This window comes from Lentinula edodes (assembly GCF_021015755.1).
Source record: "Lentinula edodes strain Le(Bin) 0899 ss11 chromosome Unknown C8R40scaffold_23, whole genome shotgun sequence".
NCBI lineage: Eukaryota > Fungi > Basidiomycota > Agaricomycetes > Agaricales > Omphalotaceae > Lentinula > Lentinula edodes.
Genome location: NW_025764329.1, coordinates 53784 through 68813, shown reverse-complemented (window position 1 = coordinate 68813; position 15030 = coordinate 53784). Strand labels below are relative to the sequence as shown.

The window sequence follows — 15030 nt, the reverse complement described above, 5'->3', positions numbered from 1 at the left end:
CTATCCAGGATGGAGCTGCCCGAGAGCTTCAATCGCAAATGGAGTCCACTCGCCGGAGCTCTACACGCAACGACGTTCGAACGCCAGCTCGGGCTCAGAGCCCAATTCTTCCGCGAGAACCCTCACCGTATCCCCCGACTCTTTCACCAATGTCTCCATTTCAAGATGTCCAATGGTCGAACTCTCCGCATGTCCGTGGAAACCCTATTCTCCAGCGATTTCTGCATGAACAGGTTGCTGGTACGAGTCGGCAACACCCCACATGTACATCCTGTGGACAACCTGGACATAACAGCCGGACTTGTGCCAGAAGGGGGAGAAGGGGGGGGTGAGAACCGCTGAGCTGCATAAAATCACGTACATTATGGGTGTGAAATTGTCGTCACCAACGCATTCTATAGCAAATGGAAGGAGATTTTGCTACAAGCTACCGCTCTTTCCCGACGAAGTTGAACAACTAACAGCTGAGGTATGCCGCTGTAAGTGCTATGCACAACAACCCAAGCAAAGTCGTGCTCACAACCGCCTTTATTTGTATTCCGGTAGACCACGGGCAGGGAGTAATATTATATCTTTGTATTAACTCGATTAAGAGCCAGTGAAATGCCGGTTGACTCGGTCCGGATTTATTTCAATGTGGCGCATGTGTTAGTCACATGTTGTGCCATTTCGACTTTGTTTAAACAAAGTCGCATCAGTGCTCCTTCGCTTCCTCACAACTACAACTCTTCTGAAGGTGGGTGCAAGCTCTTTTCCTGCCCCATATGTTCCCTGGAGAGGCTCAAAGCGGAGCAAAGCGCGCCCATGCAAGTTCAAACCTGGACGTGTCGGGGTCGCGCTTTGCCGTGGCTTGATGCCTCCAGAACGCGAGGATTTCTCTTCGACGCGTCGGCGGCTGTTTTTCCTCCTATATCTTGCTGATATTTGTCATATACTTAGGCAGGACCACCTAATGTCTCCTCGATTTCCCACAGCCTTCCAAAACGTCGACAACATCGTCCTCGAGGTGGATGGCTCGGTGCTGATGAAGAAAGCGTATGATCGCAGTTATGTCGTCGGGTTAGATGACAGCGATTTGTCGGATGCGGAAGACGATGCAGTGGAAACGAAAGCAGCGCCTCATTCGCGAGATCCAGAGGTACCAGGTCGTCTGGAATCGCTCTTCCCTCCCCATTCCATGTCAGTTGCTTCATCGTTATCTGCGCGCCTGCCCCCATCGGAAATCGTCCCAGCTGCCACAAAAGAAGAAGTCCGGCCAAATGCCCTTGCTCCCCATGCCCCAAGCACGTCCTCATCCAAAAACCGCATACTCTCCTCCTCCGCTGTGTTTTCGCGACCTATAGCTGGCTTGGGAGAGCCAGCGTGGTCGGAGACGCCCTCCCGTCTGTCCTCTCCCTCTATCTCCCAGTCTTCCAAACCACACCCGCCAGGCCTGCCTTCCTGCACACCCTTCTCCTGCCCAACTACGACATCGCCGGATGCGTCCGCGATCTCCTCCTCCGCTTCAGCTACGCTGTTGTCAGACGCGTCCCTCAAACGCTTGCTGGCTTCTCCGCGGCATGCATCTGACGTTGTTTCCGGCCAGCCAGAGAAGAAGCCAAGGCCGCAGGATCCTCGAAATCGCCGCCGAGCTTTCAAACGCGCACAAGAGCGCTTGAAATCGAGAGCTCCTCCGGGCCAACGGCTGGCTCATGAGAGGCACGTTTTACCTGCTCGGGAGATACCTAGCCATCTGCAGAGCGATACGTTGCCGGTGGCTTCTGGGGGCTTCATTGGTATTGACGCAGATTGGTATGGTGCTAAAGCTCGTCGAGAGTTAGAGAAAATGAAGGCGCAGGGCTTCCAAGTTGTCGAGTGGCAGACAGGGTAAGTGTTTGAGGACTACCCCTTTTTTTCTCTTCTCAACAAATGACCCTTTTTGTAGCAAAAGCGTGCCACTTGCAGATGGGTGTCATAAAGTACGCAGCCCCTATCATTACGCAGCCCCTATCATTTTCCCTTTCTCACCGTCTCGACGCCTTTACTTGTACAATACATCATCCCATCGCTGTCAATCTCCATCGATTACTGATCTATCTATTACTGATCCACCTGACCCACCTTCTCCTTCTATCGGCTTCCGCCTCCTTCCTTGCCCCTGAACTGTACAGTATTACATCGTTGTTTCTCGCAGACTAGATTATGTATATATAGCCAACCCTCCACAGCCTGGTCCCTTATCTTGACCTCTCTGTCATTATCTGGGACCAGGTATGTGCTTACTTATTATTACCTATGACTACGATACTCAATATATCTCTGTCATTATCTGGGACCAGTTCGCCTCCGCTCCGCTTAGTCGCTCCGCCTCACTCACCTGCTTAGTCGCTCCGCCTCTCTGCCTGGCTTAGTCACCCCGCTTCCTGCTCCGCTAGTCACTCCGCCTCTGCCGCTTCGTGACATTAGGTCAAGATCCATTACTGCACTGACAGCCTACCGATAAGGTTGTCCTTGCAGGATCCGTAGACACCACGTCTTCCCCAGTCCCGCCCGATTCTGAAACACCTGCTGCCAGTATAGACTGCTCCGCACTCCCGCACGCACTTGACCCCAGAGACCAAGCTCACGCCCACAACAACAACGATACTTGGCGCGATTGCCAGTCTCAACCTTGCCCCAACGCCCTTTCGAACTCGATCCGAGAGCCACTCACTGTGAGCAATATAACCTTCCTGCCAATTCCCCAACCCCGACTGCCTACTCCCATCATGTCGACTCCTGTCCCGCCTGCCCCAAATACCTCTGCTGAGGATCTCATGGCTCAGCTCATCAGACAAGTAGCCAGCCTTGCTACAGCGATGGAGGAACGCTCATCATCCAAGTCAAGCATGAACAAACCCGAGGTCTTCAAGGGTAAAGATGGTGCTGAAGCTCGCCGCTTCATGGCTCAGTTCCAAAATTGGGCGTCAGAACAACCGGATCTCGCCAAGAGCCAAGTTAAACTTATCAAGTCCGCCCTGGGCTTCTTCACAGAAAGTGCTGGAGATTGGGCAACTCCCCATCTGTTACACTTCAGTGCAGAGAATCCCCCTTTCGGAGGAAACTGGGATACGTTCTTGAAGGAATTTAGCCAGCGGTTTGAACCAATGGACCCAGGTATGGAAGCCCGTAGCGAGATCAAGAACCTCAGACAAAGCAAAGGGCAGACAGTTGCAGAATTTGCCCAGAAGTTCAAGGATATCGGAGATCGGACTGAAATGTCTGATATTGATTTACGGGAACGCTTCTTCACCGCCTTACTTCCGGAGATCCGACAACACCTTATCATCGTAAACATCGCCCAAGGAATCGCTCCGACTTTGAAAGAGGCAATCAAACGAGCCATATCGGTGGATGTCTACCTGCATGATCCCACCATGACCGGCCGAAACACCGGACACGCTCCCGCACACACCGCTCACATTACCCCTGCCGACCCTCACGCCATGGACATTGATGCTACTCATACCAGCACTGGGAATAGCAGGGAGGCCTTCCTTGCCCGTATGCGCGGACGATGTTTTGGTTGTGGAGCTCAAGGCCATGTTAAGCAGAATTGCCCACACAAGGAGACTACCTGCCGATACTGTGGATGCCGGGGACACCTAGAATCCGTCTGTCAGGACAAGTTCATGGGACTTAGTCGCGACCGTGGCCGACGCCAACAGCCTCGCCGTCAGCAGATCTCAGCCACGGCGGCACCATTTACCTTATTCCCAAACGAATCAGTTCAGATTGCCGCCTCAATCCCAACACCTGTCGCTGGACCTGCTACACCGAGCCCCGCTAATCAGGACTTCTCCACCCAAATTGGACAAATAAGGGAATTGTTGGACCGTGCTAATGCCATGTCTCCTCCGTCCTCTGGTTTTCAGCAGGGTTTTTAAAGAGGGTACCCGCTCCGGCTGCACCGAGAGTACCCCATAATCAGTTTACTATGTTCGCTACCTCTTCGTATGACTCGCTCCCATCATGTACAATATCATCTATTTGGGAATTAAATTCCAGCTCCCCACATTTCCGAATTCATGCGAAACTGAGAGGAAGGAACCATAGTATAACAACCGCAGCCATGGTAGACTGTGGAGCTACCGCCCTGTTTTTAAACCAAGACTTTGCCACCAGAAATCACGTAACCTGCGCACCCCTCCATAAACCAATCGATGTATTCAATATCGATGGTACACCTAACCGAGCTGGGCGAATCACCCACTTTGCACGCTTAGCACTCACAGTGGATAACCAGGAGCGATGGATGGATTTCCTGATCACAAACTTAGGAGGAGAGGATATTATTCTCGGACTCCCCTGGTTACGGAAGGTAAATCCAGAGATTGACTGGGAGAAGGGACGACTTTCAGTAAAGCCACCCCGGGTACATATAGAGGAAGTAGAAGATGAGCAGACTTCACACCCTCACCTAGTGGCGTCTACTACCGATAGTCCAATCCAGGAACTCCTGAACGAAGGATCCCAACGTGAACCCAATCACACTGAGGCAGACCTAGAGGAGAATGAAGTCATAACAGCAACGGAGGAATCCCCAATACACCGAATACGAGCCAATCACAAAACGCGTCGGGCATGGGTGAAAGCGGGGATATTGGAAGAACAAACAGAGGAAGTATGGTGCTCAGCAGGGTTCACTTATTCTCAACAACTAGCAGAGGAGGCTAACCGCGATAAACCCATTAAAACCTTTGAGGAGATGGTCCCTGAGCAGTACCGAGACTTCAAGAAGGTTTTCTCCGAATCTGCTTCTGAGCGATTACCTGCCCATCAGCCCTGGGATCACGCTATCGATCTTGTACCCGGAGCACCAGCAACCATGCGGACAAAGATCTACCCAATGTCCTTGAACGAGCAGGAGGAACTCGACCGCTTTCTAGAAGAAAACCTACGGAAAGGCTACATCGTTCCCTCAAAGTCACCCATCTCATCTCCAGTCTTCTTCGTGAAGAAGAAGGATGGGAAACTCCGTTTCGTACAGGACTACCGGAAACTGAATGAGTATACTGTGAAGAACCGATACCCTCTCCCATTAGTTGCTGATATCATTAGCCGGCTTCAGGGAGCGCGATATTTCACCAAGTTTGACGTTCGCTGGGGCTACAATAATGTGCGGATTAAGAAGGGGCATGAATGGAAAGGCGCATTTGCAACAACTCGGGGCTTGTTCGAGCCTAAGGTTATGTTCTTCGGTCTCACAAATTCCCCTGCCACATTCCAAGCACTTATGAATGCGATATTTGCTGATCTCATTGCAGCTGGCAAGGTGGCAGTCTACCTAGACGACATCCTCATATTCAGTAACGACCTCAAGGAACACCGACAAGTGGTACGGGAAGTATTAATGCGACTAGAAAAGCACGACCTCTATTTGCGCCCAGAGAAGTGTGAATTTGAACAGCAACAGATCGAATACCTGGGACTTATCATTTCAGAAGGGGAGGTGAGAATGGATCCGGTCAAAGTAGCAGCTGTTCATGACTGGCCAGTCCCTACCAACCTCCGGGAACTGCGAGGATTTTTGGGGTTTGCAAACTTCTACCGGCGCTTTATCCGAAATTTTGCAAGAATAGCTCGACCTTTGAACGACCTAACCAAGAAGGATACCAGCTTTAACTGGACTGGTACACAACAGGAGGCATTTGACACCCTTCGAGAGGCCTTCATCTCCGCACCAATCCTTGCTCTATGGGCGCCAGATCGGCCCACTCGAATTGAGGTAGACGCATCAGGCTTTGCTACGGGAGGCGCCCTCATGCAGAAGCAAGACGATGGTCAGTGGCACCCGGTAGCCTTCAGATCGGCATCCATGCAGCCAGCAGAACGGAACTATGAAATATATGATCGGGAGATGCTTGCCATCATTGAAGCATTGAAGGACTGGAGGAATTTCCTGGAAGGACTTCCACAACCATTCGACATTATCACCGATCACTCCAACCTCGAATTCTGGCGCACAGCACAAGACCTTACCCGTCGACAAGCCCGATGGGCCCTATATCTATCACGGTTTGATTTTCATATGATCCACCGTCCAGGCCGAGTAAACACCCAAGCTGATGCTCTTTCTCGTATGGCAGTACATCATGTATCAGATAGCGATGACAATCAGCAACAGACCGTCCTTAAACCTGGCCACTTCACCAAAATCGCCGCTTCAATCCTACGGAACCCCCTAGAGGATCGTATTCGGAAAGCCTCAGAACGGGAAGCACAAGTACTGGAAGGTCTGGAAACAGTCAAGAAGCACGGGTTACAACGCTTGGCCAATGGGATAGCTGAATGGGAGGAGGACAACGGGCTGGTCTATTACCGGGGCCGGGTATATGTACCAGCAGACAACAATCTACGCACCGAGGTACTCCGTCAATGCCATGATCATCCAACTGCTGGACATCCCGGATTACATGGGACACTTGACCTGGTCAGCACCCACTTCTGGTGGCCGACACTGCGTTCTTTTGTGGAGAAATACGTTGAGGGATGCGAGATTTGCGCCCGCAAGAAGATCCAACGGCACCCACGAGCTGTGACTCAACCACTGGATGTACCATCCGGCCTATGGGAAGAGGTAGGGGTCGACCTGATAACACAATTGCCTAACTCCCAGGGATACGACGCAGTCTTGGTCTGTACAGACCTGTATGGAAAACAAATCCATGCTATTCCTTGCACTAGCTCCATTACAGCCGAAGGTGTCGCCGATATCTATTACCGAGAAATCTTCCGTCTCCATGGTCTTCCCCTCCACTTCAAATCCGACCGCGGACCTCAGTTCGCAGCTAAACTCATGCGATCCCTCCTCGCTAGACTGGGAATTAAATCAGATCTAACCTCCGGATATCGTCCTCAGTCCAATGGCCAAACTGAACGCGCAAATCAGGAAGTGGAAAAATACATCCGCCTCTATGTGGGACGACGACAAGATGACTGGGCAGAACACCTCCCCATGGCGGAGTTTGTGATTAACTCGCGGACTCACTCGGCCCTAGGCATGTCCCCATTCGAGTTAACCTACGGATACCTTCCCCTGTTCAATATCCCGGTTGGTCAACGCAGCGGCATTCCAGCGGTGGATGACCGCATACGGATTCTCCGAGAAGCGCGACAGGATGCTGGAGCTGCCTTACATCTAGGAAAGAAGCAACAAAAGGAGGGATACGAACGTGGGAAGCGAAAAGCGCATCAATTCAAAGTTGGGGACCTAGTTTGGCTAAGTGCGGAGGACATTAACCTGCAGCTATCCAGTGAAAAACTAGGAGACCGACAGCTAGGACCTTACCGTATTCTGGAGAAAGTCGGACCTCTGGATTACCGCCTTGACCTTCCCTTGTCATTAGACCGCCTTCATCCTGTCTTTCATGTCGACAAACTATATCCATGGAAAGGTAACCCCATCAATGGCGAAATACCAACACCACCAGAGCCGGTGTACTTAGAAGATGAAGATGAACCGGAATATGAAGTGGAGGAGATCTTGGACAGTCGAGTACGATGGAAGAAGTTGGAATATCTAGTAAAATGGAAAGGTTACGATGCAGGACACAACTCTTGGGAACCCGCACCCAACCTCAGCCGGGCACCAAAAATTGTTCGGGCCTTTCACAAAAAACATCCGACAGCGGCAAAACCTTGACCATCGAGGGCAATGGTCATAAGGAGGGGGGTAATGTCATAAAGTACGCAGCCCCTATCATTACGCAGCCCCTATCATTTTCCCTTTCTCACCGTCTCGACGCCTTTACTTGTACAATACATCATCCCATCGCTGTCAATCTCCATCGATTACTGATCTATCTATTACTGATCCACCTGACCCACCTTCTCCTTCTATCGGCTTCCGCCTCCTTCCTTGCCCCTGAACTGTACAGTATTACATCGTTGTTTCTCGCAGACTAGATTATGTATATATAGCCAACCCTCCACAGCCTGGTCCCTTATCTTGACCTCTCTGTCATTATCTGGGACCAGGTATGTGCTTACTTATTATTACCTATGACTACGATACTCAATATATCTCTGTCATTATCTGGGACCAGTTCGCCTCCGCTCCGCTTAGTCGCTCCGCCTCACTCACCTGCTTAGTCGCTCCGCCTCTCTGCCTGGCTTAGTCACCCCGCTTCCTGCTCCGCTAGTCACTCCGCCTCTGCCGCTTCGTGACAATGGGGAACACCGAGTCATGGTCTGCATGCTTGAGGGGCCGAGTGATCCCACGTATCAAACAGCAGTGGAGGACATGACTGAATGCATCTTGAAAGCTGGCCAAGAGACGGCATGGACGAACAAGGAAAAGAAGCACAAACGCGGAAACTTTCCTGCCTTAGCCAGAGGAATTTCATATGGGAAGGGGCAGCATCAACCCATGCGCTTGGTAGGAGACCGCCAACCCATGATGGATGAGTTATTCAAGAAAGACTGCTTTCGTCGAGTTGCGGGCTTTCAGAGCAGTAAGTCCCTCTGAAACTGGTTGACTTCGCGCGGTTATTGACCTCTCAACCAACAGGTGCTTTTGCGACATGGTTCCCAAGAAATTATGCCGAGCACTTACGGCTTAATTCAGAGCTTGAACTAAAGTTGCCTCACCTGAGGCGCAACTTCGACAACAGCGTATATCTCTGCATGACTGTCAATTTTGGACCTTCCACATGGACGCACATACACACGGATTCAAAGAACGACGTGCGTGTCCCATGTGCTATAACAACGGGGGGAAAGTACAACTATAAGCAGAGTGGTCATCTTGTTCTTTGGGATTTCAAGCTCATTCTAGAATTTCCCCCTGGAGCTACGATTCTCCTACCTTCGGCTTTAATCCGCCACTCAAATCTCCCAACAGCACCTGGCGAGACACGTATCTCAGTCACTCAATACACTGCAGGGGGTGTCCGTCGATGGCTGGAGTACGGCGGCAGAACAGAGGAGGAATTTCGTTCAGAGGACCCTCAGAAATTTATGGAGGCATGGGCTAAACGGAGTTCAGGCTGGAAGGAAGGCTTAAATTTGTTTTGTACATTAGATGAACTCAAGGCGTGCACTTTTTGAATAGGAAAAGTCTGTATTTTGTGCTATAAATCAACTACTTCGAAGTATCTTCCTGTGATAATAATTCATGTGCTATTTGCTTCCAAAATAACCTCTCGCGAGCCTGATGAAAGTTCTCCGTAGTGGGTCTGAGGTCATATTTCAAGGAAGGCGGCGACTTTGTGACCAAAGCAGGCTTCAATAACGTGAGTGCTTCGTCCTTGGCAGCGCAAGGGTCGTGGTTGTTGAGTAAAATATGTGCCGCTTTTCCACGAACCAACTTTTCCCTCGCTACTTGAATCTCCAGTTCCTCAATCCTCTTGGCTTGCTTTATTGACTCATCTTTACTGAGTCGCAACTCTAGCTCTTCTATCCTCTTCAATAGCCTCAAGTGTTCCTGCCGGCACTGTATCTCGGCCTCTGCATACGATTCAGAGACTTGAAGCCGTAGGTCATCAATCATGTACGAATGCCTCTGGTTGCGGATGAGGGATTGGGTGCGGTACTTCCGGCCTTCAGCAATTTCGTCCTCAATTTTGAGAATGTAAGCACGACTATTTCGCAGTTCTGACCGAGTAACTTGGAGGCAACCAAGATTTGACCAAACTGTCTGTGGCTCTCCAGAGAACTTGACCGCACAGATAAATCTGTCCAGTGCAAGGACTTGTTTTTCATTCCCTTAGACACACAAGTTAAGGTCTGGTCGCCTGTTCATTAAATTGTATCTTACCAATGGAATTTTTGGCATAGTGGCCTGACGTCTCCACCAAACTGCTCTCCAGTTTCTTCCCCTGTTTGAGACTAGTGAGGTCGACGCCGCAGGCAACACAAAGAGGTGCTAAATATTCTTCTGAAGCAATGAGGGCCGAGTCCATCCCTGACGGGCTATAAAATCCGAGTTACGTCAACGAATTGTTTCGAACCAAGTGAAGGCTATCGCACAAGCCTGCATGAGTTAGGACCTCGTCGAGGGTCCCTGGAGTAGCAATTGGCATTGGATTAGAGTCTACCTCCATGTTATCTGATGGTTCATTAGGAAGGGCGTTCATCTCCAGACTGGGGGAGCTTTTCGGTCCTTAGCAGCTGTGTTTGAATGCTTCTGGTTCGAGCTGGAAAGGAAAGGAGGATCGAATCAGTTGGCCGAATTTGCGGCAATATTGCACGTGTTTCAACGGGCACCATTTTTTTTCGACTCGAACTTGACTCCTTCTGCCATGAGCTTCAACTTTGGATCAACTGCAGACTTTGAGCCCCGGCCTTCAGATGCCTCACCCATCTCTACTCCCCGAATGGGATCTTATCCAAATTTCTTACGGAATATTGACAACCCAGTAGGCGTGGGCATGGGAGCCACCTCTAGGCCTCAGAGAGATCGTATAGCAGCTAACAGGCCATACACCCCTTCAGCAAGGCCGCCTCTGCAATCAGCTCATGGTACAAGCAGCTTTCCGGTACCTACCAATGGGCAAGATGTTCGCCACCTCGGGGTTTCGCCTGGTTCGTGTGTTCCCTTTTTTATACGACCTGCTCAAAAAACCTCCCTCAAACACAGATGGCCATGACGACTGTCCCCCAAGTCCAATAAATAGATCATCTTACTTTTCTGACTCTGGACATGCTAGTAATTTATATCTGAACCTGTATCATGTTTTTTTTTTCACTTACGTGTTGCAGATTCAACCTCAAATGAGGACATGGATGAACTCGATGAGTTCGACAGCTACCTGCCCCAGCCTGTAGCAAACGGCTATCAAGAGCTGACAGTTCCCATCTTCAACAGTAGTATGCGTAAGACCCCAAGGTCTAACAATGAAACGGCAGTCCTAATGACGTGGGTTGATGAAATTAGAGCTCAGTTTGCTCTAGAGCCCAACCAAGTACGCGAAATCAAGGGCATGGTCGTTGTGTGTCAGTTCACCATCTGCTTCCATCTGGCTGACCTCGTTCCCCAGCTTGCTCGTAATATGGAAACAGAACCACTCAAACTTCATCTTCTTACACACGCAGCCATATGTCGCTCAGAAAATAAATACACCTACAACAATTCGCAGTCTTCATCTGTTAAAGAAGTGGTTGACGTTGCCATGAATCAGCTTTCGAAGCATGTGGAAATACCGGCTGACACAAAGGTATGATGCTTGGTGTACTTTGAACGAGCCTTACAAATCTTTTTTAGAACGTTCTTCGTATGATTGCGCGTGATGAATGTGCAAATCCTACACGTAGTTCCTACGGTGATGTGGGAATCGCAGTCTGGGTCTGTGCTAATACTCCAATTCTGCGCCGTACTTATACCATGCTAGGCAAGATGTAAAGCTGAGGCCAACATGCATGACCTGACTGAGATGCTCTCCAAGACTAAGTCTGAAACTGCTCTGAAGTAAGCGGCAAAAGCTGCAGGAAACAAGATTCTGCAACAATTTCGCGATGATGTACGTGTAGTTTTCTGCTGTATCCCCCATACTGATTTATTTTCATCACTCTTGTGAGCAGATAATGGCGACTATCGTTATCGATGAGAGTGGAAAGAAGGAAACTCAGAACTTGGAAAAGGCTACACATGCACTCTGCAAGAAATACGTCAAAGGTGGAGGTGGTGGAACATTGCACCAATTTCGCTTTGCCGTGATTGTGAGTACTTTTCCTCACACTTTTCCACTCCATTGAATTTCTCTCATAGCGCCGTTTTATGCGTGAATCTGAGTGCGACGAACAAGGACCAGTGTTGAAGAGACGGAAGACAAATAATGGGGGACGTCAAGCGCAGGATGAGGCCTTTTGGGGTCGTTTTGACAAATGTCTTAAAGAGAAGATTGATGATTATGGTCCGAATGTGAAAGTCGGCAAGTGGAAGGAGTAGGCTGGTCGTCCTGTTATTTCTGAATTTCGCTGAACCCCTATCAATAGATATTTCTGTGAGACTGTGCAGGCGGACTGGGAGCGTTTCGGAAAACCAAGTAACGTGCTGCTCCCTGCTCTTCCCATCACAGCCAGCAATAACGGAACAACAACTGTACGTGCCCCTCTGGCAGAGGTTCCTAATAACGCCCACAGCGTTCCTAGAGCCCCGGGGGACATAGAAGATGGATTGGCAAACCATGATGATGAATATACTCAGTTCTAGTTTAACTCACAATTGATATCATCTGTCGTATACAATATTTGAATGCTTTCTGTCGATATTTGTGATGAGCGGGTATAACGGATACATCTTTGGAGACCATCGGAAACAAGCAAATTTTATGGAAGGAGAAATGCCATGTATAGAGTAATATCATAAGTTTCTGGCTCCGTAAGGATGGAAGGATATCAAACACATAAGAACTCCAGCTCATAATTTGGGATTTAGTCTGGTACAACCACTCGACCTTTTTAGAATACGACCTTGTTTGGTCCGAGCCACAAATCATAATCTGAGTGATGCTATTTTGATGGATTTCTTTCCTGACTGTGTACCAACTCCCAGCAGTCTTTGTCCAGTAACATGTTGAACTCCCTCTCCATAGGTGTGAACCAGAGGTCTGGTCTTCTCATTGCTTGTTTGTATGTTTGCGGTACCCATAGTTCTCCGGATGTAGCTGCGAATGCGTAGCGGTTCTGGCTGATAAGTGCTAGTGGGGATGGTTCGTTGGCGAGTTGGTCTGTGGACCACTGTTCTCCGTTCCTCCTGGCTGCTTCTTCTCTTCCCTCGTATTCCTCACTTTCTATGAACCTTCGTGACGGAACGTGCCCTCGCTCACTACGCCGTGTTGGGACAGTTGGGTTTGCTGGTATGGTTGGGATGTCGGATGTGGGCGCCGAATTGTCTGGGTCATCTCCACTGGGTTTGGGGTCCTCCGGGCTGCTACCCGCGTTGTTATTGATTCCCGGGTTCCCAGGTCCGATATTCCCATCGGGTAGCACATCTTCTGCGTCATCCTCTTCTGCCTCTCTTTTTCGTGTCCTGTGAGGTTCACCTTCTTCGAACGTCATGTCATGCGACTCCTCTATTCATTTGTCCTCTGGTACCCACAGCCGATACCCACGTCTACCCATGTATCCCAACAACCTCCCTTTAATGGCTTGCCTGCCCAACTTGCCATCTGCTCGTCTTCGCGGGAGCATCACCCAACAATCACACCCAAACGGTCTCAGGTGGGAGATGTCTCGCTGCTGCTTAGTCCAGGCTTCGATTGGTACGGTGTCGGGTGAACGAGTGGGATGGGACGAAGTTGTTCGTATAGACAAAGGTGGATGCTGCCTTTCCCCAGAACAAGTACGGGAGGTCCACGTCTTCCAGCAGGGTACGGGTCCCTTCCATGACTGTCCTGAACGCTCTCTCGGCTACTCCGTTTGCTGCGGAGGAGTCATGCGGCACCTTCTCGATAATAATACCATGCTCCGCGCAGTATTGGTCCACCAGGCCGTTGTTGAGCTCTCCGCCGCCATTGATACAACCCAAAGCAAAACTTCGGCAGTTCATACAGAGGTTCAGTGGTATATCTACAAGTCTACAGTACATTGTGGTTTGATACCGATTGCACAGATGTTCACTGCAGATGATTCAAATAAGATTCTCGGCAGTATAACACAATTGTACTCACTCAGACCACTAAAACCCATTCTTTATGTTGAGTGTACATTGCTTAAAGCATATTACATGTATGTTTAAGACTATAATTGTACCAAGCAAGTAGGACAGAAGTCGAGACTAGTAATTATGGGCTGACATACTGCATATGCTCGGATTTCCAGAGCAATAGCTAAAGCAGCTCAAAAGCATAATAGACTCGGAATGTATGACAGATATCTGATGCAACAAGGCACAATGGAACAATAGCTAAAGCAGCTCATGCCTGACAGATATCTGATGCAACCAGGCACAGTGGCACAGTAGCTAAAGAACCTCAACCACATGTTTATTATGATTGGTATCTGATGCTCATGTGAGTCTCGGAGTTTATCCGGAAGTCAGATGGATCAATGATAGTTGCATATGGTTACCTCGGAACAAGATATTCCGAGCCATGTGCAGCATAATAAAACCATAGACCCTGGACTAGTTCTAGGCCCCCGAAATTGCATATATACCAGTAAAAACCTCGAAACAAAACAAGCTTGCTCCACCCCCACTTCTGTAGAGATTGCTAGTCCTACAATTTGAAGGGAGTTTAGTTTCAGCATAGAAAGAATACACTTGATTAGACAGAAAGAATTGTATAACTCAGACAGATTGTACTATTTGACTTAAAGAAAGAAAGTAAAGTTATTCAGTACAAGCAAGTAAAGTTATTCAGCTCAGAAGTCACAAAGTTATCTTTGAATATCAAGCCCAAGTTTTATAGAACTTGTGAAAGAAAATCTATTACAATTGTTATAACCAACTTAAAATGTATATTGAATATAATAAATCTTTCTGTGCACCCCTCCGAACTTGCGTTTGACTTAGTTTTGTGTGTGTTGGTGTTGGTGTTTGTGTGAGATTTGTTCTTGCATTTGCATTTTGCACTTGGCCTACAGTCAGCATATCACCGTCTATCCAGATCCGCCGCAATTTCTTGCCCGTTTGAGTCTCCGCCATGACTCGATACTCATGTAGTGCCTTGACCCCAGTCTCCTTCCTCTCGTTGTCTAGGAAGTGTGGTACTCTGAAGGAAGATTTGCCGTCAGTGCACAGCATCAGGTAGCTGGCACCTCCTCGCGTTCGTGTCCTCAATGGTCCAAATAAGTCGATGTGCACTCTCTCCAGTATCTCCGTCTCGTGCGTCAACACCTCGTCGAATGGGTGTTTGGTCGCTTTACCATATATGCAGTCCTCACACATTCCACAAATTTCGCGTTTGGTTATTTTAAGTCCGTTGACGAGATTCTGGTTGGCCATTCGGAGTATACACCTAATTGATACATGGCCCAGCCTTCGATGCCACGTAAGTATATCTGCTGGTCTATCTCGGTACCTTGAGTAGCTGACTAGAGTCCTCCCTGATTCTAGCACCTCCACCT

General features: G+C 49.2%; 4 protein-coding genes across 4 annotated transcripts; 2 read left to right on the top strand and 2 right to left on the bottom strand.

The window, feature by feature from the left end:
* Positions 1–8200: 8200 nt before the first annotated feature.
* On the top strand, positions 8201–9069 carry C8R40DRAFT_1252908 (uncharacterized protein; the record flags this gene model as incomplete). The annotated part of the gene is made up of 2 exons (XM_046233725.1): positions 8201–8474; positions 8531–9069. Exons 1-2 carry the CDS (start codon positions 8207–8209, stop codon positions 9067–9069), a joined length of 807 nt encoding a protein of 268 aa, XP_046085025.1. The 5' UTR covers positions 8201–8206.
* Positions 9070–9103: 34 nt separating this feature from the next.
* C8R40DRAFT_1171849 (uncharacterized protein) lies at positions 9104–10097 on the bottom strand (the record flags this gene model as incomplete). Its single annotated transcript, XM_046231779.1, has 3 exons — positions 9104–9726; positions 9779–9933; positions 9991–10097. 3 exons carry the CDS (start codon positions 10095–10097, stop codon positions 9104–9106), a joined length of 885 nt encoding a protein of 294 aa, XP_046085024.1.
* Positions 10098–10262: 165 nt separating this feature from the next.
* On the top strand, positions 10263–12172 carry C8R40DRAFT_1171848 (uncharacterized protein; the record flags this gene model as incomplete). Its single annotated transcript, XM_046231778.1, has 10 exons — positions 10263–10545; positions 10601–10669; positions 10723–10952; positions 11001–11177; positions 11225–11305; positions 11352–11358; positions 11434–11480; positions 11542–11679; positions 11729–11904; positions 11956–12172. The coding sequence occupies 10 exons, from the start codon at positions 10263–10265 to the stop codon at positions 12170–12172; spliced, it is 1425 nt and encodes a 474-aa protein (XP_046085023.1).
* Positions 12173–12471: 299 nt separating this feature from the next.
* On the bottom strand, positions 12472–13020 carry C8R40DRAFT_1171847 (uncharacterized protein; the record flags this gene model as incomplete). Its single annotated transcript, XM_046231777.1, has 1 exon — positions 12472–13020. The coding sequence occupies one exon, from the start codon at positions 13018–13020 to the stop codon at positions 12472–12474; it is 549 nt and encodes a 182-aa protein (XP_046085022.1).
* Between the last annotated feature and the right edge of the window lie 2010 nt (positions 13021–15030).